At 36.8% G+C, this 23,973-nt stretch overlaps 1 protein-coding gene across 1 annotated transcript; it reads right to left on the bottom strand.

Annotated features, from left to right (window-relative positions):
- Nucleotides 1-7,028: 7,028 nt before the first annotated feature.
- On the bottom strand, nucleotides 7,029-18,985 carry LOC130247517 (NACHT, LRR and PYD domains-containing protein 1 homolog). Its single transcript, XM_056480791.1, has 6 exons — nucleotides 18,865-18,985; nucleotides 14,612-14,680; nucleotides 10,448-10,474; nucleotides 8,640-10,215; nucleotides 8,392-8,427; nucleotides 7,029-8,303 (listed from the first exon to the last, which is right to left on the bottom strand). The coding sequence occupies exons 1-6, from the start codon at nucleotides 18,902-18,904 to the stop codon at nucleotides 7,124-7,126; spliced, it is 2,928 nt and encodes a 975-aa protein (XP_056336766.1). The 5' UTR covers nucleotides 18,905-18,985; the 3' UTR covers nucleotides 7,029-7,123.
- Nucleotides 18,986-23,973: the final 4,988 nt, after the last annotated feature.

Here is a 23,973-nt window from a genome sequence, read left to right as displayed (position 1 = left end):
TGCATGGCGATGCGTGGTAAAGGCGCGCGCTTTGCAAAGAAACTTCCGTCTTGGCAAAACAAATTTGAGTAAGTCTTATTTAACGGGCTTTCTTTTTTTTTTATCTGTTAGCTATATGCTTTATTTACGATTGGCAAATCAAAACCACTCAAAAATCACCACCCTTATTTGTATTCTTATTCTATTTAAGTGTTTAATGTACTAAATTCAGGGGCGACACGGTGGCTCATTGGTTCGAGTCCCAGCTGGGCCACCCTCTCTAGGTGGAGTTTGCATGTCCATGGAGTTTGCATGACTGTGGTGCTCCGGTTAAATTGGCCATTGTCTATGTGTGTGAATGAGTTTTTGGTGAAAGGGGGGGGGGGTGCTTTTTTCTCAAAAAGTGGACTTTTTTGCAGTTATTTGCCTCATTTTCTTTTCATTTGAGGTTTAAATACTGCACTTTTAAATGACATTTTAAGCACTATTTGTTTTTGGATCAGCTTGTCAGGTCATAACCACAATTTTTAATGTACCAAAAAAAAAATCCTAATTAATTAGAAAAAATATTCTTATTTATACCTATTATTTTTAAAATACAAATGTAACACATCAAATATCATTAGAAAAACTGTAGTCTATTCTTATTTGTTAGGCAAATAACAAACAGGCCAGCACATTCAACTTTCCTCTGTGTGAATTTGAATAATAAAAATCAAAGCATAATAATTTTAATAATAACATAGAGCTTTTAAATTTTTGTAGTGTCTCTTGTAGAATTGTACATTTGAAAATTCATAGATAACAGATACCTAATTAGTATTTAAAATAACTTCACTCCTAAGGGCATCTATGCTTCACTTCTCTTTATTAGTCTTTTTCTTTTATTCAAGAATAAGGTCCAAGATTTAGAATAAAAGTTACTTGTAAATTGTATTCTCTATTTAACAACAATACAGTAGGGCAGTAGTGAAGGTTGACCACTTATGTCAGATTCTGTTTAGTCTTGAAGCATTTTTCGATAAGTTATTTTCACAATTTATGATGGCATAGCAGTCAAAATAAGACAAATGAGCTCATGTATGGGACAAATTCTAGACCTTTGTCAGTGGAAGGGCTACAGGCTACAGGTCTGTACTGGGTTGCAGCTAGAAGGGCATCCGCTGTGTAAAATATATGCTGGATAAGTTGGCGGTTCATTCCACTGTGGCGACCCCGGATGAATAAAGGGACTAAGTCGAAGGAAAATAAGTGATTGTACTACATTTAAAAAAAAAATTCAGGAACTTTCTTTTTAGAATGATGAAATTTATTTACATTTTAAGTGTAATAAGTGCATATACATTATTATTTGATTTTGTACCTCCATGGCATATCCTGCTTATCTAGGTGGGAACTAAAGGAAAATCTAATCAAACAGACAAAATCAAATAGTTTTTATCTCATTCACAATTTCCTTATTTAATTGTTGCACGCATGAAGATTATCACTAAAAGCTGGAAACTTTTTTGTTGAGATCTGTTTTGTTACCGACATTCTTCATTTCAACTGGGTATATGCACAGCTAGTGTTTTTCAGCCAATGATAAACTTACAGTAAAAGTTTAATGTGACTGTACAATAACATAAGATTCCTTTTACAGCATTGTAGTTGTGATTTAATCAAAATATAATCAGTTAAATAGACTTAAGCATCCATTTAGTTGTTCAAGCGTAAAACGAGATGAAAGACTTTGGAACTGCTAGCGCTGTCAAGATCAGCAGGTGAGCGCAGAACTCCATTGAAAATATTGGGGTAAAATAAGCTGTCATATTATAAAAACATGGTGGGGGGAAATAGAATTTAATGCAGTGTTTCTTGTCTGGTCTGAGACTCACTTTATATCATAGATCAATCAGGCAGTGAAGATCACAGATTTTTAAAGAAATCAGACCTTAAACTTGGAAATTTAATAATGGAAAGACAGGAAGTTCACAGGAAGTGCTGAGGCTGGCTGGCTGAATTTAAAAGTCTGTGTGTGTATATACTGAATTTATGGCTGCACTATACCTCATTAAACTTTTTTCTGCAAATTCCACCAGACTCTTGCTCTACATGTCCCTAAGTACACCTGTGGTCATTTTTTTATTATTTTTACTTTTACATTCTTTAATAATCTCATGTCAAAACAATGCAAAAAATACCATTTACCCCGCTACACAATCATATTTGAAAAAAATAGTTAACATTTTAATCAAATTTTCTGCCAACTCACTCATGCCAGCAAAAGTACCAATGTGGTCATTTTAATTTTATTTTACTGCTTTATTATCACATCAAAATCGTGCAAAATTACAATTTACCCAGCTAGAAATCATATTTTGAAAATAATAAATAAATAAAGTTGTTTTCTGCAGACTCTTACTCTACGACGTCCCCACGAATATTGGTGATTTTTTTCTTCCTCATATATGACTCTATAACTGGATCAACAAAATTGTATAGGCTCGTAACAACTGATACACAGATTTGTCCAAATTCTGGCATGTTTTTTCTCCAATCTATCCATGATATTGTGTCCCCTAAATGTGTTTCAGGTGAAAGGATTGGGTTGTAAATACTCCTCAATGTTTGTAAAAACAAAAAGGGATGTCTTAAATTAATACTAAAAGGCTATTTTAAAAGGATAAAAAAAATATATATAAATTCTGTCAACATTTACTCACCCTTGTCTCCAAAACCTATATAATTTAATTTCTTCTGCAGAGAACAGAACACAATGACCAGAGGAAAATTGTTAGGATTGTTATTTGGTTACCATTGACTTCCAGTATAAAGTAAACAATACTTGGAGAGCTTTCTCAAAATATCTTATTTCATGTTCCACAAAAGAAAATCAGTCAGCAAGTAAATGAAAGTATGTGATGAGGATGTGTGTTTTTAATCTTTCTTTATATTATTTTCTCTTTACAATTAAAGACGAGGGAATAGCACAAAATTGTTAATTTTGTAGTTATAATAAGATGGCTTTAAATTTCCATCACAGGCACACATTGAAAAATATATCAAACAATACACTTTTAAATATTCTTAAGCTAGAGGCATGTATAGTTAAAGTCAAAATTATTAGCCCCCCTTTATATTTTTTTTCTTTTAAATATTTCCCAAATGATGTTTAACAGAGCAAGGACATTTTCACAGTATGTCTGATAATATTTTTTTCCTCTGGAGAAATTCTGATTTGTTTTATTTTTGCTAGAATAAAAGCAGTTTTACATTTTTTAATAAACATTTTAAGGTCAAAATTATTAGTCCCTTTAAGCTATAGATTTTTTTTGATATTCTAAAGAACAAACCATCATTATACAATAACTTGCCTAATTACCTTAACCTGCCTAGTTAACCTAATTAACCTAGTTAAGCCTTTAAATGTCACTTTAACTGTATAGAAGTGTCTTGAAAAATATCTAGTCAAATATTATTTACTGTCATCGTGATGAAGATAAAATAAATCAGTTATTAGAAATGAGTTACTAAAACTATTATGTTTAGAAATGTGTTGAAAAAAAAACAGAAATTGGGGGGAAAAAATAAACGGGAGCTAATAATTCAGGGGGGCGCAGTGTGTAAGTTTGACACCCAGTGGTTGAACTAGGTATTGCACTCCTAGTTCAAAGTAGCAAAACACTTTAAAGGGCCTATTTTACCCCCTTTACAAGCTGTAAGATAAGCCTTTGGTGTCTCCAGAATGTGTCTGTACAGTTTCAGCTCAAATTACCCTTCATATAATTTATTAGCCTCCAGAATATACCATTGTTGGTGTCTGTGTACGCTATAGCTGTTTTTTGTAGCCTGTGGCTTTAAAAGCAAATGAGCTGCTTTTCCCCGCCCACCGTTCCCATGTCTGCTTCTCATCATGCGTTACGTCAGATAAACAGCCGTCTGTGACAGAGACAGACTCAGATGAAGCGGAAATACAGCTCATTAGTGAAAAATACCAAGTAAGTTTATTTCATGTATTTGTGGTGGAGTTTATTCAAGCCTTTGTGAAATGGAGTCACACACAAATGCCGTTTGCAGTACACACACACACATGAGCGTTTACTGACACCAAGCGGCCGTAATGATTATAGCGGTTAAAGATTACACGATTTTATGATCTTTATTACAAACATACTCTATTTTAAAAACGTTTTAAACTCATAAAAATCACATGGAGTTTCGAACAAGATATTTTAATCCCAGTTTCTTTGCAAAAAATGTTCTGTGGACATGTGCATACATGTTATTATAAAAACATGGCACCTGTCAACCAGTTCGGTGGGTGGGGAAAACCACACTCCTACATCCCGTTGCAGAGACCCTCAAAATCACAGGGATTTGGCTCCTATTTTTACGTCAGGAAATTTTAAAAAGAGACTTGTTGTGTTTCTATCACTCCAATATGACAGTGGACACACTATACCTGCTGAAAAAAACAGCATATGCTGGTAAGGTATGTTTTGATGCTGGTATGCTGGTCTTGCTGGTCTCAATTCTGGTTTTGCTGGTTTCAATGCTGGTCCTGCTGGTCTCAATGTTGGTTTTGCTGGTCTCAATGCTGGTTTTGCTGGTCTCAGTGCTGCTCCTGACCAGCATTGAGACCAGCAAGACCAACATTGAGACCAGCAGGATCAGCATTGAGACCAGCAGGATCAGCATTGAGACCAGCAAAACCAGCATTGAGACCAGCATGATCAGCAATGAGACCAGCAAAAACAGCATTGAGACCAGCATGATCAGCAATGAGACCAGCAAAAACAGCATTGAAACCAGCAAAACCAGCATTGGGACCAGCAAAACCAGCATTGAAACCAGCAAAACCAGCATTGGGACCAGCAAAACCAGCATTGGGACCAGCAAAACCAGCATTGGGACCAGCAAAACCAGCATTGAGACCAGCATGATCAGCAATGAGACCAGCAGGATCAGCATTGAGACCAGCAAAACCAGCATTGAAACCAGCAAAACCAGCATTGGGACCAGCAAAACCAGCATTGGGATCAGCAAAACCAGCATTGAAACAAGCAAGACCAGCATACCAGCATCAAAACATACCTTCCCAGCATATGCTGTTTTTTTCAGCAGGGTATACACACAGACAGTTCTGTTCAAACAGCTTACAAAAGTTGATTTTCATCATAGGTGCCCTTTAACACTCGGTCCCTCCTCTGACGACTCCATGCAAGCACAGGTTGTCAGATTGGCGACATTCTCACATCAACAGGCGTGAGTTTTTTTCCTGACCAACACATGAAAATACACACAAAGTAACACTTTTTGGTTTCGGCCAAATACAGAACAAAGTAATGGGGTTAGATAAACCATTTGTTTTTTTTACCAACAACACACAAGCCTCTCCTACAAATGAGCACTAGTTGTGTGATCACCAGACTTATGGTTTCTGTGCAGTAGTGCCAAAAATGCCAGGAGTAAAAATTTTACTATTTACCCCACCTGTGGGACAAGTTGTAACAGACAGAGTGTTAGTTGTAACACATGCTTAAAAAGTCAGATTTCACACAATTAATTTAAATCCAGTTTACTTTAAATAGTAGCTATATTTCCTCTTTACTTAGCTCAATTTATTTTTTATTCTACATAGCACAGTGTGTTTATATAACTATTGGATAAACACATTTGCATTTATTTGGATTATTATGCATTTGTTGTATTAGCAATAAAATATATTTTTTGTCTATTAAAAAAATTCTATTAAAAAACATTTTATTTAAAAAGTTTTTAACATTACACTCAAAAAAATATTAAGTTAGTTTAATTGGTGTCCAGCAGTGTGTGGCTTAATTGTAACACCCTGTTACAACTAACCCCGCTGGGTCATGTTTTCCTTAATGTTTTCCTTAAAACTGTGTGTGTTTTACACCTTTCAAAATGGTTCCATCTTTTAACCTAGAAGACGATAATCACAACAATATAAGATTTTACTTGCTTACTTTCACAGATTTAAAAAAAAATATTGACTATGATAAAAAGAAAACTTTTATGCTGCAAAAGCAGTTTCTGTGTTTCTCATCCAAATTTCGCTAAACTTTTTCAATAATTGGTAGAAAGACGTCTGCCGACACTGTGGTGAAATAAGAGCAAATACCTTAAAACTCTGTTACATTTTACCCTGCGTTACTTTGTCCGCTGTGCTCCCCTATTTCTCGCAACTGAACAACAGGATAAACTACGACAATGATCACCTCAGGTACACCCCATGTGCTTTATTCAGTGTTAAATGCTAATAATGTGAGTTTGAATGACATGTAATAATGCAACAATTAAAGCAGAAGCCGATAGTTCCGATTGTTTACCTCGGATCTAAAGTAAACCGTTTGAAATTGAACTTTAGAGCTGTGACTCAGTGTAAGCCAACAAAATATCAGTGATTCCATATGTATATTTATTAAAGGTAAAGAGGTTTAATATGTATTAAATAGATTGTAAACCTTACCATTTCATTGCAGTGCAGTGAGTGCACTATTCTGTGCTTCTGAAAAGCCGTATTTGAATTTTTCTGTCATGTTGTGTCTGGTACAGACACATAAATTGCTTATGACTGCAAATCTTGTCACGTATGTTGATAGAACACAGGGTTACAAATGTAACCTGCTCACCTAATGTTTACTTTTGTAATATTTATGTTATTTGTTAATTAATAGACATCTCAAGTGGAAGTCTCATTTCGGAGTGTGCAACTGTCCACCGGAGGTCGAATTTTGGTCACGAATGCATGCTTTGAGGACCTTCATGACTGAATGAATGAAATACGCTGTTTTCCTCTAAGGCAACCCGGGGTGCTGAAATATAATTAGCTTTGCATTGGGTGGCTTAAATAACCAAAACAAAGACAGACCACTAACGCACATTTTCAAAGCAGAAAAACAGACTTTAGCATTGCTTTTCAGATAAACAAATATGGTATTTGTATGCTTTGGAAGAGTATAAAACGCACTTGTAAAGCACTTTTACTAAAATTTTCTACTTACCTAATGTTTTTTTTTTCCAATTAATCTTTTGCACTAGAATTCAACAGTAGTTTTGTTGGAAATACTCATATAATCTTACAATTTAATCCATGCTGTCTGTCCCTGCACTTACTGTGTTTTAACATAAGAAGTCATTATGAATCAGAGCGCATCAGTTCTTCAAGGAGGCAGGGCTCTTCTTCCTGAAGAATTACAATGAATTTCCTTTTTGCAGTCGCACCACTTGAATCCACAGAGTCACAGATGTCTCTCATAAACTCCTGACTGGGCAAATTAGTCTGTATGATTTTAGAATATAATTCTTTATGAATTATTCTCTGCTCATGAAGTTTATCTGCAATGCTCTTCACATTTATAACCCTCTGAATGAAAGCCAATCTGTGTGCATCAAAAAACAGACTTTTATCAATCTCAGAGTTCAGTGGCGGCTCATCCTGGACTTGCTTTAAGTGGACAAATTCATCTTTCCATACAGTGGCCGTCCACACAGACTCCTTGTCTTCCTCTCTGATGAGATTCATTTGTACATCATCGTCCTGAAGCTTCCTGACCTTAAAGAAGTTTGGCTCAAAGTCTGTTCTGAATGAAATTCCCTCTACAGGATGGACAGATGCACCGGGAACTTTAAGGAGATGTGGAGTTTTCATCCGAAATGGCCTGTTAGGTCTGGGGTGGCTGATCAGAAGACTTGATCTTTCATTCTGCTCTACTCTTTCTTTAGAGCAAGTATCATTCACCGGGAAAAAATAGACATGAAGAATGAGAGGATCTCTACAGCGCATATAGAGGAGAAGATTACAGTGTGCTTCCCATTTCATGATCCAGTTTATAATCAGAGTTGTAAGAGAGAATGACGGTTGACATATTTTAGCATGATAACGGCTGAGCTCTACAGATTGTACAGATATTCCTTCATCTCTCTTGCTGAGGAGCTTGACAGCGCTGGTGAGAGCAGGGTCTGACTCTGCTAAACACATGTAGTGAGGCAGATGAGCCTCCTCCAGTTTCCCTGAGATCACATTCACATCCAGCACAGGAGCAACTCGCTCACACTGAAGTCTCTCCAGCTCTGCGTTGAGGAAATGTCCATCCACTGTCCGGTAGTGGAGAGTGACGTCTCCATCACAGACCCATCGCATTCTGGTCCTGCTGCACTGAAATCGACCCGCTGGAGTGCTGATCCTGAACTCTGAGCCTTCTTCATCTCTACAGACTGATGGCTGCACCTGAACCCACTGATCTGAATCAGCAACGTCAACACAAGACTGACAGTGAGGATCCAGTGCAGACGCTCCAGGGTTACAGGTGCTCAGCCTGCACAACACAGATGATCAGGATGAACCAAATCACTAATGTATCAAACAGGAATTTTTTGTTTTACAGAATAAATATAAGATCTTACTTTTCGTCTTTGTCCAAAACCTTTTGTTTCGAGCTGCTGCATATAAGATACAGTAAATCAGACAATTATTTATTATATTTACAACACACATGATGCACAAAACCCCTCAACCAACAAGAAGGCAATGTGTTATTGTCGTCACCTCAATCAATCAAATATAAATCACCACATTCCTCCAGAGTTTGGTGCTGTGACCGAAGTTCCTTTAAGTCACTCAATAATTTATTACATTACAAGTTGACACTGACCTGAGAGTCTCACACAGGGCGAGTGCCGGCTGAAGAATCTTGAGTTTATCAGCTGTTAAATCATCGTACATGATCTTTAGATATCTGATGTTTGGACACAACTGAAGACAGTAACGCAGCGCCAAACAGTCTGTGCTCCTCAGAAAAACATTAGACAGATCCACTGATTCCCAACTTGCCAAAGCTATCCTTGTATACTCATCATCCTGGAGCTCATACAGACAGTGCAGAGCAAACAACTTAACTCTATATTGCTTTGACATTGCTAAAATTTTTTCAAGCAGTTTTATTTTCAGATTGTTCTCGTCAATCTTCCAGTCAACTTTCCAGTCACACATTTTTAAAAAAAGGCTGTCCACTTTAATATTTAAGAGACCACAGGCAAACAGCAGATGAGGTGAAGACATTAAATATGAGATTTTGTCTGTAGACAGGCTGTCTTCTGTTTTCCAACAGTGATCTTTTTTATCAAGGAAGAAATCAAGAGCTGTGAGGAACTTCTGAAAGCTGACATGCTGTATTATCAATACTTCTCTGTTCTTCTCTGCCAGCTGACCAAGACTCCTGAGCATTGACTGACTCTGGTGATGATCCTTCAGCAGAGTCGATACAAAGTGCACATATATGGATGTGGTGGTCTTTAGTTCTGTCATCACCTGATTAGCATCCTTCTTCAGACAAAAACAGACCATCCAGCACAGCAAAGGCACAGAGCAGGTGGTCAGGAGGGTTTCATTGGTCTTCACACTCTCGTATGCCTTCTTAAAGAGTTTCTCGTCCTGAAAGAACTTCTGGAAATACTCCTGCACCCCTCTCTCAGAGAAACCCTCAATCTCTGTGAAACGCAGAGGTCCTTTCAGGAGATTTATCATCACTACATCAGCAGCTATACATTTTGAGGTGACGAGCCTGAATGACAGAGGCAGCAGGATTCCCTCAAACAGGTTCCTGAGAATAACCAAAGGTGGAGCTCTTTTGGATGGATCAGTGTGTGGTAACGTGAATTGAGTGAATGGATGAGATTCAAACACGTTCACTCCATCAATGAGGAACAGAACTTTCTCTGGTGTTAATTCTAGGATCTCTAAGATCTGATCAGATGTTAAACTACAGCTCCTGCTCAAGAGCTCAGTCAAGCTCATCTCCTCAGAAAGACACTTCAGGTTTTCCCACTTCAATCGGAAAACTACACTAAAGTTTTCATTGTAAAGTTCTCCACAAGCCCAGTCCAGCATGATCTTCTGTAAGATGAAGGATTTTCCTCTTCCAGAATCTCCACTGAGAATCACAGTTTTCGGTGTGTTTCCATCACTGTCATGACTGAAGAACTGGTTGATTCTGATGCTCTGATTCTTGTCATTTAATAACAGTTCAGATGCTGTTCTTGTTCCAGAAGTGTGCACAGACTTCACATATTCTTGACTGTATTTCTCAGTTTGCACTTTACTCCTCTGAATGATCACTGGTTCAGTATAACGGGTGGCCAGACTCACAGGTTTATCAGATGGAAGTTGGTACTCAGTCACAAACATACAACTTTCAACAATGGAAACCTTGTACTGAAGCATCATGTTCCCTGCATAAAAGTACAAAATTCATTTGTGTAGATAGAACCTTTTTACAAAATATGAATCAAAAATCATTTTAGTAGAAGCATCTCCTCTCCAAAAAACACATTTGGTGGAATTAGAGCCTTAGAATAAAGCAGTTTAAAGCTTTTGGATGCTGCCATTGTAAAGTTCTAAAACTTTTAAGAAAAACTGTCAATAAGTAAAAGCAGTCAAGATCTGTTTTGAAATGTTGCTTACCTTTAAATTCCTTGTCAGAATCAATGTCTATTAAAGAGAGAGATAAAGACAGTTTGAAAATTGAACATTTTATATATATATATATATATATATATATATATATATATATATATATATATATATATATATATATATATATATATATATATATATATATATATATATATATATATATTTGTGTGTGTGTGTGTGTGTGTGTGTGTGTGTGTGTGTGTATACGTGCATAATTTAAAAATGTAAAAACTTTGATTCTGATGGATGCAGCACATTCTAACAAGTTTGGACAGAGGCACACCACCATATACACTATATAAGAATCAGCAAGACAGGAAACCTCACCTTAATGTTCTCATTAAATATTAAATAATGTTCTCCTCTAAACCTTAGATGGAACCAAAATGTCAAATTGTGGTGTTAAATAAATCCACAGGACCGAGAAGTGCATTGGAAAACCACTATCACAGAACACAGTCGGCAGCTGCATCGAGAAATGCAATTTCAATCTTTGCTACTCAGTCAAAGTTACTTCGTCAAAAGGACTCTGAAAAATAAAAAAAATGTGTTCTCAATTTACAAAAAAATAAGGATCATAATTAAAAGGAAAATTCACTGTGTGTGCAGTGTGAGTGCAAGCACTTACAGGTTTGTATTATTTTCTAAATCTGTTTTTACCCTGATCATCAAATAGGTGCGGTTCATAATCCCTCAATTCTATGTAAAAAGCAGATTTAACTTTGTCTCCTCCTGCATCCAGTGCTTTATAAATCTCTATCATCTTTTCCTCATCAGTATTTCCTAGGCTTATCTCTTCATTGAGGAAGCCCTGGGATGGCAGCTCCTCCACCACAGGCTTCCGAGATCCTTAGACATACAGGAAGATGAAATAACGATCTGACACAGGAGAATGATAATGGAAGGAATAAGTAAGGACAGAAATCAAGGAGAACAGGTAAGTGATATTAGCTCAATAGAATAATAGAAAGTAGCCAGGAGGATGGCGGGGAAGTGGAAAGTAAACAGAAGGCATGTGGCGAGTGATCAAGACAAAACAGAAAGTGTCAAGGAAAGTGCATAAACTAAACAAACACAGCAACAAGGAATAACAGTCTCCTTGGCTGAGGACAATTTGGGAAGGGGTAAACCAGTATCAAAATCAAGGACTAAGTGTGACCAGGGGCGGGAAGGGATGGGTAGAGGGCAAGCAGACCAGTGGGAGGTGAGTTAAAACTTTTGTTCTAGGCACAAACTGAGCAGGCTACCACAAAACTGCCTGACATGCTTTGCCATGGATGGCAACAAAAAACGCTGACAAATGGCAGCCGGCGATCTCCGAACTCCTGTGTGACAGACCAATCTGGATGAGTATCCCCACTGGATAACCTGAGCAGAGCAGAAGGTACAAATAACTTGCCCGCCGGAATCCCTCTAGGTGTTTGGCACTCTCACAAGACCTCCCGAACAAGTCTCCCGATTACCCAAGAGAGGGAGGCCACCACAACTCTCTTGGGCAGGATGGTGTCCTTTGAAACCTTCCTCTCCGGGATCTCGAACAGGTGAGAGAGGAAGTCAGGATTGATGTTTTTAGACCCAGGCCTGCACAAGAGTGAAGAGGAGAGGAGAAGTGGCTGGGAGGAGCTCTATGGCAAATAGAGGAGGGTAGGGTTGATGCAGAGGAAAGGAGGTGGCTCGGAACTTACTGAACATCAGGCAAAGATTGTGGTACATCGTGGAGACCCCGGTTAGGTCAGCAGGCTCCACCTATGACACAGAAGGAACAGAACCTTGAAAGGGCAGGACCAAGACAAGACTTAAGGCATGATTGACTCCAGGCCAAGACAGAGTTCCCAGACCAATCCATGTGAGGGCCATGCTGCACCAACCAAGGATGTCCAAAAACTGTAGGAGCACTGAGTGAGTCTAAAAGGTAGATTCATATGCCAATGCAACCGGGTTCCTTTCCACGGACCTGCAGCCCCATGCTCCATGGCCCCCCAGCCCATACTGGAAGCATCCGTTGAAATGACAACATGCCTAGACAAATGTTCTAGAGGCACACCGGCCACCCGGTGCGTTACTAGGGATTGTGAAGCCAATGCTGAGGTGGTCTCATATGGAGCAATCCAAGTGACGTGACAGTGGCTGCAGATGCCATATGCCCCAGGAGCCTCTAAAATGATTTCAGTGGGACCACAGTTTTCCCGTTGAACTCTTTCAGACAGGTCAGCATCAGTTCGGTCCGCTCTCGGGAGAGGCGCGCTTTCATGGTGATTGAGTCCAGCTCCTACCTGAGAAAAGAGATGCTCTGCTCTGGGGCAAGCTTGCTCTTTTCTCGGTTGACTTGTAACCCCAACAGGTTGAGGTGCCGGAGCACCCTGTCCCTGTGCATAACTAATTGATCCCGTGTGTTAGCTATAATCAGCCAGTCATGGAGATAATTGAGCATACAGATGCCTGCAAGCCAAAGGGGCACTAGGGCATCCTCTGTGAGCTTTGTGAAAACCTGAGACAGAGAGTGTCCGAAAGGGAGGAAAGTCGGAGTTGAAACAGAAAAGGACTCTTTCGGTAGTGTGAGGTCTTTAAAAGCAAAAAGGTGCTAAATGACGCGTTTCTGGCAGTCTTAAGCTGTGGTCACACTAGAGTTTGAGTACGGCACTGCGAAAAGGGGCGGGATCACACAAGATGATTAAACATTTAAAAGAGCGAGCGATTGGTCCATATTTTATATTTCTGTCCAGAGAGGTCATGTTTTGATCCTCGATTGGTCTCATGCAGTCAAGTGATGTAATTTCGCAGCTCAGACTTCACTCAGCTTGTTCTTTTCCACGCAGCGAACAGCGAAATCTATCACAAGAGCTTGCATTTCCGCTCTCACACATTCGTGTATGTATGAATGGAAATCTATGGGGAGAAAAGTGCAGTGTGACCGCAAATTTATAAACAACTGATTGTGATTGCTGCCAGCTGCGTGCGCTGTCAATTCATTGGCCCGTTTTATTACTTTTTCAGATGATTGGCTTTCTGGCAAAATCCCCATGACTCAAAATCCCCAATAACTCTAAAAATTACTTTAAATAATCCAAGGTAACCACCTTTGTGTGTGAGTAAAGCTGTCATGTAGTTCAGGTCAAACCATATGATCTGCGCAGCGTGACTAGTCAACGTCAAACAAAAAGCATTACGGCAGAACCATAAAGTCGACCAGTCCACTAGCCGAGGAGCTTGGTTTGACCCTATTCTGTAGCTGACAATTTTCTGTAAAACTGCTCTAAGATGATGTTTATTGAGAAAAATGCAACACAAATTAAATTGACTAGATATACCATAAAGCAGCTAGGCTAACAGTAATGATTTAGTTTATTCTTTTCTAAATGAATATGCTCTCAATAGGCCTTCTGTATGTATACTGTATTGTACAGTATAAACTGTATGCATAGCTTTTGATACATTATAAAAAGTGTCTTATTGTTTGACGATAAATTTCAGACAAGCATTAATGAGGAATATTTCTAATGAAGTTTCATACATTAACTATAGCTTAAATAGATATGATAAAGATATAGAATTTAATACACTGTAAAAATAAAAAGTGTTTTCTTGCTTGGCGATAAGTTTTTATATGAGATTAATAAGAAAATTAATGAGAAATTAATGAGAAAATTGCTATTGGAGGTTCATACATACAGTTGAAGTCAAAATTATTAGCCCCCCTTTGAATTTATTTTTTTTTAAGGAAATTTCCACAGTATGTCTGATAATATTTTTTCTTCTGGAGAAAGTCTTATTTGTTTTATTTCGGCTAAAATAAAAGCAGTTTAAAATGTTTTAAAAACCATTTTAAGGTCAAAATTATTAGCCCCTTTAAGCTATATTTTGTTTCGATAGTCTACAGAACAAACCATCGTTATACAATAACTTGCCTAATTACCCTAACCTGCCTAGTTAACCTAGTGTTAAAAATATCTAGGAAAATATTATTTACTGTCATCATGGCAAAGATAAAAGAAATCAGTTATTAGAAACGAGTAATTAAAACTATTATGATCAGAAATGTGTTGAAAAAATCTCTCCGTTAAACAGAAATGGGGGGGGGGGGGGGACAGGGGGGCTAATAATTCTGACTTCAACTTTATATATCATACATAATGTTTATAGTTATGGCAATACCTTTAATCCGCTTTACTGGAATCAAGCATTCAGGATCAGAAAGCTTGTGTTTCCTCCTGACAGCACCTGCTAACATCAACCAAATGAAAGATCATGAATCACACTGTACAGCAGTGAACTCCCTCATAAATTATCCCTCATAAATCACTGTTTCCTCACTTAATTAACGTGCAATACTATGGTCAGAAAAAATGCATACTGACAAACAGAACAGACAAGTATGGCTAAATTAGCTCCCGGAAGGGCATCCGCTGCATAAAACATATGCCGGAATAGTTGGTGGTTTATTCCGCTGTGGTGAGCCCTAATATATAAGGGACTAAGCCAAAAGAAAATGAATGAATAACTCAGTTTCTTTGTATTTTTTCTCCAATACCTTAACTGACACTATATTCACACACAGCTAATAGACCCTTTTCACATGACGTCAAACGGTGTCCGGTTTCACTCCATGCAGTGTATAGTTACTTCAAGATTCACACTTAGCTGATGATTAATTATAAGCTTGTTTGGCATGCTGTCCCGGGAGAGAGCCCTGAGCTCATAAGATCCTCGAGCCCGGGGCTCCCTACCATTGCAAGGCGAGAGGGAAGTTTGAGCTCAGGTAGATCTCGAGAACTCCCCCGCTGTAATAATCAATGAACAGCCAGTTATTGCTCTTGAGAGATAACCATTTACTAGGAGCATGTCTATAGTGCCAGTTTGGATTAGTCAATTAACTTATGTTGCATGTTTTTTGGACGGTGGGAGGAAACCGGGCAACCTGGGGGAAACTCACGTGAGCACGGGGAGAAAATGCAAACTCTGCACAGAAATGTCTGCTGGTTTGGTAAGCCTAGAACCAGAGACATTCTTGCTGTAAGGCAACAGTGCTAAGCACTGGGCCACCGTGTCACCCATCTAGGAAGAAGAAGGAGTAGGGGTGGATGGGGGGATTCTTCAAAACGAAGATAGCGGTGGTACGTAACCCAGGGTATTTGTAGTAGCTTAGGAGTCGTCTGATTGATGCATTGAGAATTGGATAATGCGGATCCAGCCGCTAGCAATCATAAGCACGTGATCCTCTCGAAATTAGTTTATAACTAAACTTCACTTCGGCCTACACAGAACTCCCCACAGAGATCTCACCCAGCCAGCTGTATATTTACTACAGTTGTGGTTAGATGATGACTACAGCAGCTTTCTGTTGTCTGCAATCAAGATGAGGTATCTGACATTAAAAAAACTTGCAGATCAGCCAGATTTCAGCTTGAACTGAGAAAATAGGTAGTTCTCGAGAGCTTCCCCTGGTTAAGGAGGAAAGGGGCAGATGGGGTGGACGGAGGGTTTCTTTGGAAAACGAAGATAAGAGAGTACTTTTAGACAAGCTACTTATAGTGAGTTTGGATTAATCTGATTGGCTTACTAATGATTACAGACGAGAGACCACCTGCGATCTATCATATCAGCTCCTCTCGAAATTACTTTGTGAAACTTCACTTTCAGACGTTTACACGGGTGCTGAACAGTTTTTTTATGTCAAATTTATTATTATTTTTTGTGTCCTTAAGTATAAGTAATAAATAAAGCTGTAGGTGTTTTACTGTGATTCTTTACAGTGGACAGCTGATTCACAAACACATTCATATTATTCACATTTTACTGCTCAGTTCACTGACATTTTTCTGTATAGGTATTTCATTTATGAACATAAAACATTTATGTTTAATTAATATTCATATGAAATGAAATAGAATAACAATGTTGTTTGTGACTCCTACTAATCAAACAAAATCATTATAAAAATGTACAATTGCAAAAAAAAACAAGAAGACTGCATTTTAATTCAGTGTTATTAGATTATGAATTTATTTTGTAACATAATTAATTAAAAGGTAGTACTAATATCAAATTTCAAATATCATGATTGCGCAGTGTTTAGAACATTCGTCGCTGGTTCAAGCCTTGGCTGGGTCTGTGTGGAGTTTGCATGTTCTCCCCGTGTTCGCGTGGGTTTCCTCCGGGTGCTTCGGTTTCCCCCACAGTCTAAAGACATGCGGTACAGGTGAATTGGGTAGGCTAAATTGTTCATAGTGTATAAGTGTGAATGAGAGTGTATGGATGATTCCCAGTGATGGGTTGCAGCTAGAAGGGCAGCCGCTGTGCAAAACATATGCTGGATAAGTTGGCAGTTCATTCCGCTGTAGCGACCCCGGATTAATAAAGGGACTAAGCCGAAAAGAAAATGAATGAATGAGTGTCTGGTGCAAGGTTTAATATGTGTTAGTTGAGAAAGTTATTTTTGTGCTCTGGCTACTTTAAGGGAGGCCCACCGGAAAGCAAGAGAGGGAGAAACAAAGGAAGTGGAGGAAAAAAGTTCAGCGGTTGCAATTCTGTTGTAATGCTGTTTGTGAATGCTGTGTCGACGCTCCAGATTAAAGGAAAATAAATAAATTATCACCCTGGTAACCTGGGTTTATTTATTATACCCACATTGGGGAGACTGGTGTGTAAATAAAGTCCCTTTAAGGCAAGCTGGAGCACTCACTCTGGGCCCCTGGGCTCTGCAATGGTTGGGGAAATTCCAAACTGAACCAAAAACAAAACGATTAGAATTGGCTAAAGATTGGCAATGAAAATTCAGGAATTGCAACCAGCAGAACCTGGGAAGTTTAAATAAATAAATAAATAAATATACCAGTGCAATAAAACACATTAAAATGTAATAAATATAAAATGTTAGATTTTTTATTTGTTTTATTAAACATAGAATACAAAATCTTGTGGAGGTAACAACATAGTAACAAATCAAGTACAAAACATTCAGCATTAAACCTAGGGGGTTCATATTACAGGTAAGGCATGCATAAATAAATAAATAAATAAATAAATAAATAAATAAATAAATAAATAAATAAATATAAAAAAAAAAAAAAAAAAAAAAAAGAAACTTATCATTTAAAAGTCCGATGATATTTTTTGGCAATTTCAGTGAGAAATAATAGAGTTTACGTTCGTTTCGGAAATGTTCAAAGCATGGGGGACAGTCTTTCCACTTATGATATTTAGCAACAAAATTCACAATGTTTGATATTGACTCGTCTAATCCATCAACACAAAAGAGAAATCATCGGATGTTAAAAACCGTGATGTTTGACATTATTTAAAGGTACACCCTGCCTTATCAAATTAATTCACTTATGCAGAAAATTGGTGACAGATTTTGAAATGCGTCTCTTTGATTTATTGGCCATTGAACATATTTAGAGAAGACTTTTTCCCCCATACCAGAATAGATTACAGACACATTATATTTATCATAATCATGGAACAATTTAGCTTTAAAAGCATCTGTAACTACCTTATTCTTGAGATTTTTATTAGAATCAGTTTTTTTGCCAAGTGTGCTTACACACACAAGGAATTTGTTTTGGCTACAGAAGCTTTCAGTCTACTACTGTACATAAAGTGACAAAACAAAATAAATATGAAAAAAGACGATAAACTTTAAACATGCAGTTAGTCAAGAAATCTGGATGTTGAATTGTATGTACAGATTGTTTATACACATACAGGTTATAATGTGCTGTGTACAAATGCATATGAAAAAGTATTGCACGTTTATTGCACAGTAGGGGAATATTTAACTGTTCATGAGGTAGATGGCCTGAGGAAAGAAACTTTTCCTGTGTCTGGCTGTTTTTGTGCTTGGTGCTCTGAAGCGCCGACCAGATGGTAACAGATTAAACAGGAAGTGTGCTGGGAGCGAGGCGTCCAGAGTGATTTGAGAGCCCTTTTGCTCACTCTGGAAGAGTACAGTTCTTGAAGAAGGGTAGTGCCAGTGATTCATTCAGCAGTCCAGACTATTTACTGTAGTCTACAGAGGTCAATTTTGGCAGCTGAACCGAACCAGGCAGACGGTGATTGAAATATCTAGTAATTTGTTATTACTAATTGATCAATTCAGCAATAATAGAGTAGCCTAACATCAGAATAAGTGAATCAATGCTATAGGAATAGCTTTACAGTTTTCTTAAGTAAAAAAAAAAAAATGTTTTGATCTGCAGGCGTGCGTTGATGCTAATTTCACTGGGTAAATTTAGATTTTTTTTTTAACAAAGCAGGCCTAGCCTATATTTTGTTCTAATTTCCATTATAAACTCGGGTGCTATTTCTGCAATTTACTGCTCGTTTGCTCATTTTGTGAAAAACTATTTGATCAGAGGGATTTTAAATCTCATTTACTCCGTTATATAAATAATTTTGTAGCTTACCTTCGAATAGAAATGCCTTGTTTCCGTCTATTAAGTTCATCTTACAGACTTTTGTGGATATCCTGCCAAACTTACAAATCCAGATAATAATAGATCTGAAAACCTACACAGTAGAGCATCACTGTCTGACATCGCTCTGTTGTTTCAACCGGAAAAAAAAGTCAGAGGAAACGAAAGTGTATTCAAACAGGCTGTGTGGTGTGATTGGTTGCTGCTGCAAGGGTGACATAACAAGGCCATCAACCAGGAAACCTGCTAACCAAACATGTCTTCATTTTAAGATAAACTGCCTAAATACGGAGAGTAGTTATACTCTAAATATAATAATTATATAATTCCCCAGTATGCATCCTGTAAGCTATAGTCTATAAGGTTTTGCATTTATGAATCATTCTGTTCATTTTTTTCATTTTTAAGTTATTTTAAAAAAATATCTCTGCGATTCTGAATCTGACCCAAAAGGGAGTACCAACGTATTCATAGATAGTAGCTTAATCCAATAGCGACTAGCATTTAATTATATTTTACTTGTTGAGAAAAAAAAACTGTATTTTTTAGGAAGTAGTATAGTAATAAAACTTTTTATACCAAACACTGTTAGACCTTACAGGGCTTTTTTACAGTAGAATACTGAGTTTGACTCACTGTAATGGTTTGGTTACAGTATTATACTGGCAACACTCTTGCCAGTTAGTCACTGTAATAGTTTGGTTACAGTAAGTAACTGGCAACAGTGTTGCCAGTTAATTACTGTAACCAAATCATTACAGTGAGTAGCTGGCTACAGTGTTGCCAGTATAATACTGTAACCAAACCATTACAGTGAGTAACTGGCTAGAGTGTTGCCAGTATAATACTGTAACCAAACCATTACAGTGAGTAACTGGCAAGAGTGTTGCCAGGTCATTACTGTAATAGAGCAGTAGTGGTAACTAACTGGAAACTGCTTACAGTTAATTACTGTACTGTAGTGTTAAAACTCACAGCGTTATACTGCATACACATTAATAGTATGTCATATATAGTTATTGTGGTGTTCCTAAATTTAATCAGTATTCTTAACTGTTATTAAAAATAGAAAGCATATAAATTCTTCAGACAAATGTATTTTAGTGTTTTGGCAGCAAACATATATACAACAGAAAATGTCTAACAAAATGTTAAAAATCTGCAGATATCACTACATTTTCTATTTACAATGAAACAAAAAGGTTCAATTAATACACAACATCTGAACTGTATATAGCACAGGTGATTAACATTTACATATAATCTTACATATTACCGAGGGCCACAGGTCTGCACAGTAAGGCTGCGGTCACACTGACTTTTGAACATGCAAAATTCTGACGTACGGCGCTGTGAAAAGGGGCGGGATTAAACAAGATGATTCGAGATTTAACAAAGCAAGCGATTGCTCCATGTTTTAAATTTCTGTCCAGAGAGGTCAAGTTTTGATCTTCGATTAGTCTCACACAATCACATGATGAGATTTTGCAGGTCAGAGTTCACCGAGCTTGAACTTTCTAAAGCAGTGGTCACACTGGTCACACTGGACTCCCCATAGACTTCCATTCATACGAACATGAATGCGTCAGACCGAAAATGCAGGGTCATGCGTCAAGTTTCCCAGTTCACTGCGGTGCAAAGTTTAAGCTTGGTGAATTCTGACCTGCGAAATCGCATCACTTGACTGCGTGAGACCAATCGAGGATCAAAACATGACCTCTCAAGAAATTTAAAACATGGAGCAATCGCTCGCTTATATTAATGTCTAATCATCTTGTTTAATCCCGCCCCTTTTTACAGCACCGTACGACTAAATTTCACACACACAAACTCTTGTGTGACCGCAGCTTCATGCAGCGAACTGCAAAACTTGTTGAGCTTGCGTTTGCGGTCTGCAGCATTCACATGCGTATGCAAGTCTATGGGGAGAATAGTGCAGTGTGACCGGGGCTTTAAGCTTTAACTCTAATTAAACACACCTGATCAAACTAATTAAGGCTTGTTATAAATCTACAGGTAATGTTAAAGCAGGGTGGGAACTAAACTCTTGTTTAGTTCTTAAGCCAGTTTGACCCCCATGGTATATAGCATACTTTGGTGACACTTTATAATAACTACACACTATTAATCATTTATTAAGCATTAGCATATAGTGAATTCATTATCTGTTAAGAATTAACTCTACATTAATAAACGTTAGTAAGCAGTTTATAACTGCAGCTACAAACTTTCATACTTTGTTAATGATTTCTTTTTCATTACTAAATAAAGTATCGCATTATTAACAAACCATTTGTATTTAAAAGTAGTTGAGGGTTTTTAAGATCATTCAGAATGAGTTAGTAAATGATTAATAAACTATTGAAATCAACGTTTATATGTCTTATTATTCAGGCATATATTAAGGGTTACTATGTATGTTAATAAATGCTTTATTAACTCAACTTCATCTAGTTTTGTGAGCTAATCTAAAGTGAGGACTATTTATGCTTTATAAATCCCTTATAAATGACAAATAAAGGCTCAGTTAAATTCTAAACAGGAAAAATCACATTATTCATTCCTTTTCATTTAAAGATACACACATAAAACTGTAAATGAAAAATAAATCTTTGCAACCTCATCTGAAATAAAATAACATTGCATCTTATTATATTGTTAAATTATTATATTGTTGTTGTTGTTTTATCCAGTTTTATGTCATATTTTGACACTCCTGTAATTTGGCAATGTTTAAACTTTACAGTAATTTTATTTCTTAGAAAAGAGTGCAACGATTATTGTTCATTTGATTCTGAGCCTTTAATTGTCATTCATAAGGGATTTATAAAGCATAAATAGTCCTCACTTTAGATTAGCTCACAAAACTAGATGAAGTTGAGTTAATAAAGCATTTATTAACATATTAGTTAACTATTAGTATATGCCTGAATAATAAGACATATAAACGTTGATTTCAATAGTTTATTAATCATTTACTAACTCATTCTGAATTATCCTAAAAACCCTCAACTACTCTTAAACACAAATGGTTTGTAAATAATGCGATACTTTATTTAGTAATGAAAAAGAAATCATTAACAAAGTATGAAAATACAAGTATTAAGCACAGTATAAATATGTTTGTAAGTCAAGAATCCAGCATTTGTAGCTGCAGTTATAAACTGCTTACTAACGCTTATTAATGTAGAGTTAATGCTTAACAGATAATGAATTTACTATATGCTAATGCTTAATAAATTATTCATAGTGTGTAGTTATTATAAAGTGTTATGTAACACATGCTTAGTTATTTTGCAAAATCCTACTATTCAGCTTACATTGCAGTTTAAAGGCTTAACTAGGTTCATTGACATTAGGAAAAGTAAACAGTTATTAGAAATACTGTAACATTTTCCTTGCTCTGTCAAACATCACTTGGGATATATTTGAAAAAGAATTAAAATTTCAAGAGACAATAATTTCAATTTATTCAATAATTTTGCTTTTAAATGTATGTCGTTCATATATAATACTTACCTTTGAATAAGCTCTAATGTGTCATTGGTTGACTCCTGAAATACACGGTTAAAAGGAAAAAAAAAACAACAACAAAAAAAAAACAATGCATACAAAAACTGAACAGCAAAAAACACAAAATAATTAATTTATTTTTCAAATAATTATAAAAAAAAATAAGCATATCAAAAGAACACACACATACTTTAGATATGGTTAGAAGCATGTTTGTCAAACATGCACAAACCATACATCAATTCTCAAAAAAAAAGTTTTAAATAATTAAAAAACAAAAATAAAGTCGGCAATGCCAAGAATCCAAAGGATCCCTGCCTTGTTTATCATGTTTTACATGCTCACACTGGAGCTTTATAGAGCGGCAAAAGGCACTGGTGGCTGTGTGGGACATCTGACAACACACAACAAAATAAATATTAACAACCACATGTTACTTAATTGTGCTTTATCAAATACATATTGAGATGATAGATAAATGAAGAGCATAAGTGTCACGTAAAAGTGCAAATAAAGCAGTATGTAACCATATAAGGCTTCGGAAGGCCCGAATAGATCAGTTTTTAGTCAAAGGACAGAGAAACTCCACAATACTGGGTGGTCTCCACAAAAATCATTCATGGCTCCCATGACAGAAAAGCAGCTGCCTGGTTTTCATCTCTAAACAATAAAAGAAGAAAAGTTCCTCTGTGCGCATGACACCTGATCTCCCCGATTGTGAACTGAGAAGGGTTAGTTTCTCTTTTCAAATGCTTTCTTTTAATTTGTTGTACATTTATGTGTGTGTGTGTGTGTGTGTGTGTGTGTGTTGAGGAAGTAAAGAGCAGTGGTTTCACATTTCACCCAAAATGAGTATTATTACTATAGTTATTATTTACTACTAATTTTCTATTGTCCCTAATATAAATTCATAGGTGGAACCATGGAAATACAGCTCTGAAAAATACTTCGCAACAAATTCACAATCTAGGACCTGACAGTAGTGGTTTGTGCATGGATGGCTATGTGTATCATATCTTTTGTGATTCCCTGTGATGATTTCTGTGCACATGTTACCTAACTGAGGAGATTGGAATTTAATGTTTTTTTTTTATGTGTATAAAAACTGCTTAGTTGCCAGAAAGACAATTAATAGCTTTCAAGTACACAGTTCACAACAACATATCTTAAAACAAAGACTTATTTTAGAAACCCTCAAAAACATCTGAACACATTTTACTTATTGTAGTTTCTTAATAATGAAACATGTCAGACTCTGCATCTGAATTGACAGAGAATGGAGCACACTCAGAAGTAAACATCAAACACCTGGCTCCCTTAAAGGGCCAGCATTTTCTGAAAACTTTTTCTAACAACTTTGTGTTTAGAATAAGACAGCCTGTGGAAGTGTGTGGTGATGTCGAAATCATTATTTTATGCCTTAAAATAAATGCACTTCTCTATAAATAGCAACAAAGCATCAGAGCAGATGGGGCAGTAATGGTTGAACAGTAATTTACTATTTTTTTTGTCACAGTTACTACCTGTAATGAGTACATAAAGTAAATTACTGTAATTTATTCTTTGCACTATATGATTTCATACAAA

This window comes from Danio aesculapii, chromosome 2, assembly GCF_903798145.1.
Source record: "Danio aesculapii chromosome 2, fDanAes4.1, whole genome shotgun sequence".
Taxonomy (NCBI): Eukaryota; Metazoa; Chordata; class Actinopteri; order Cypriniformes; family Danionidae; genus Danio; species Danio aesculapii.
This window is presented reverse-complemented; position numbering and strand designations above follow the sequence as displayed.

Coding starts and splice junctions, on each gene's coding strand:
- LOC130247517 (XM_056480791.1), bottom strand. CDS start 18,904: ATGAACTTAATAGACGGAAACAAGGCATTTCTATTCGAAG. Junction 14,681..18,864: donor CAAGGCATTTCTATTCGAAG/GTAAGCTACAAA, acceptor GGTTGATGTTAG/CAGGTGCTGTCAGGAGGAAA. Junction 10,475..14,611: donor TCCAGTAAAGCGGATTAAAG/GTATTGCCATAA, acceptor TCTCTTTAATAG/ACATTGATTCTGACAAGGAA.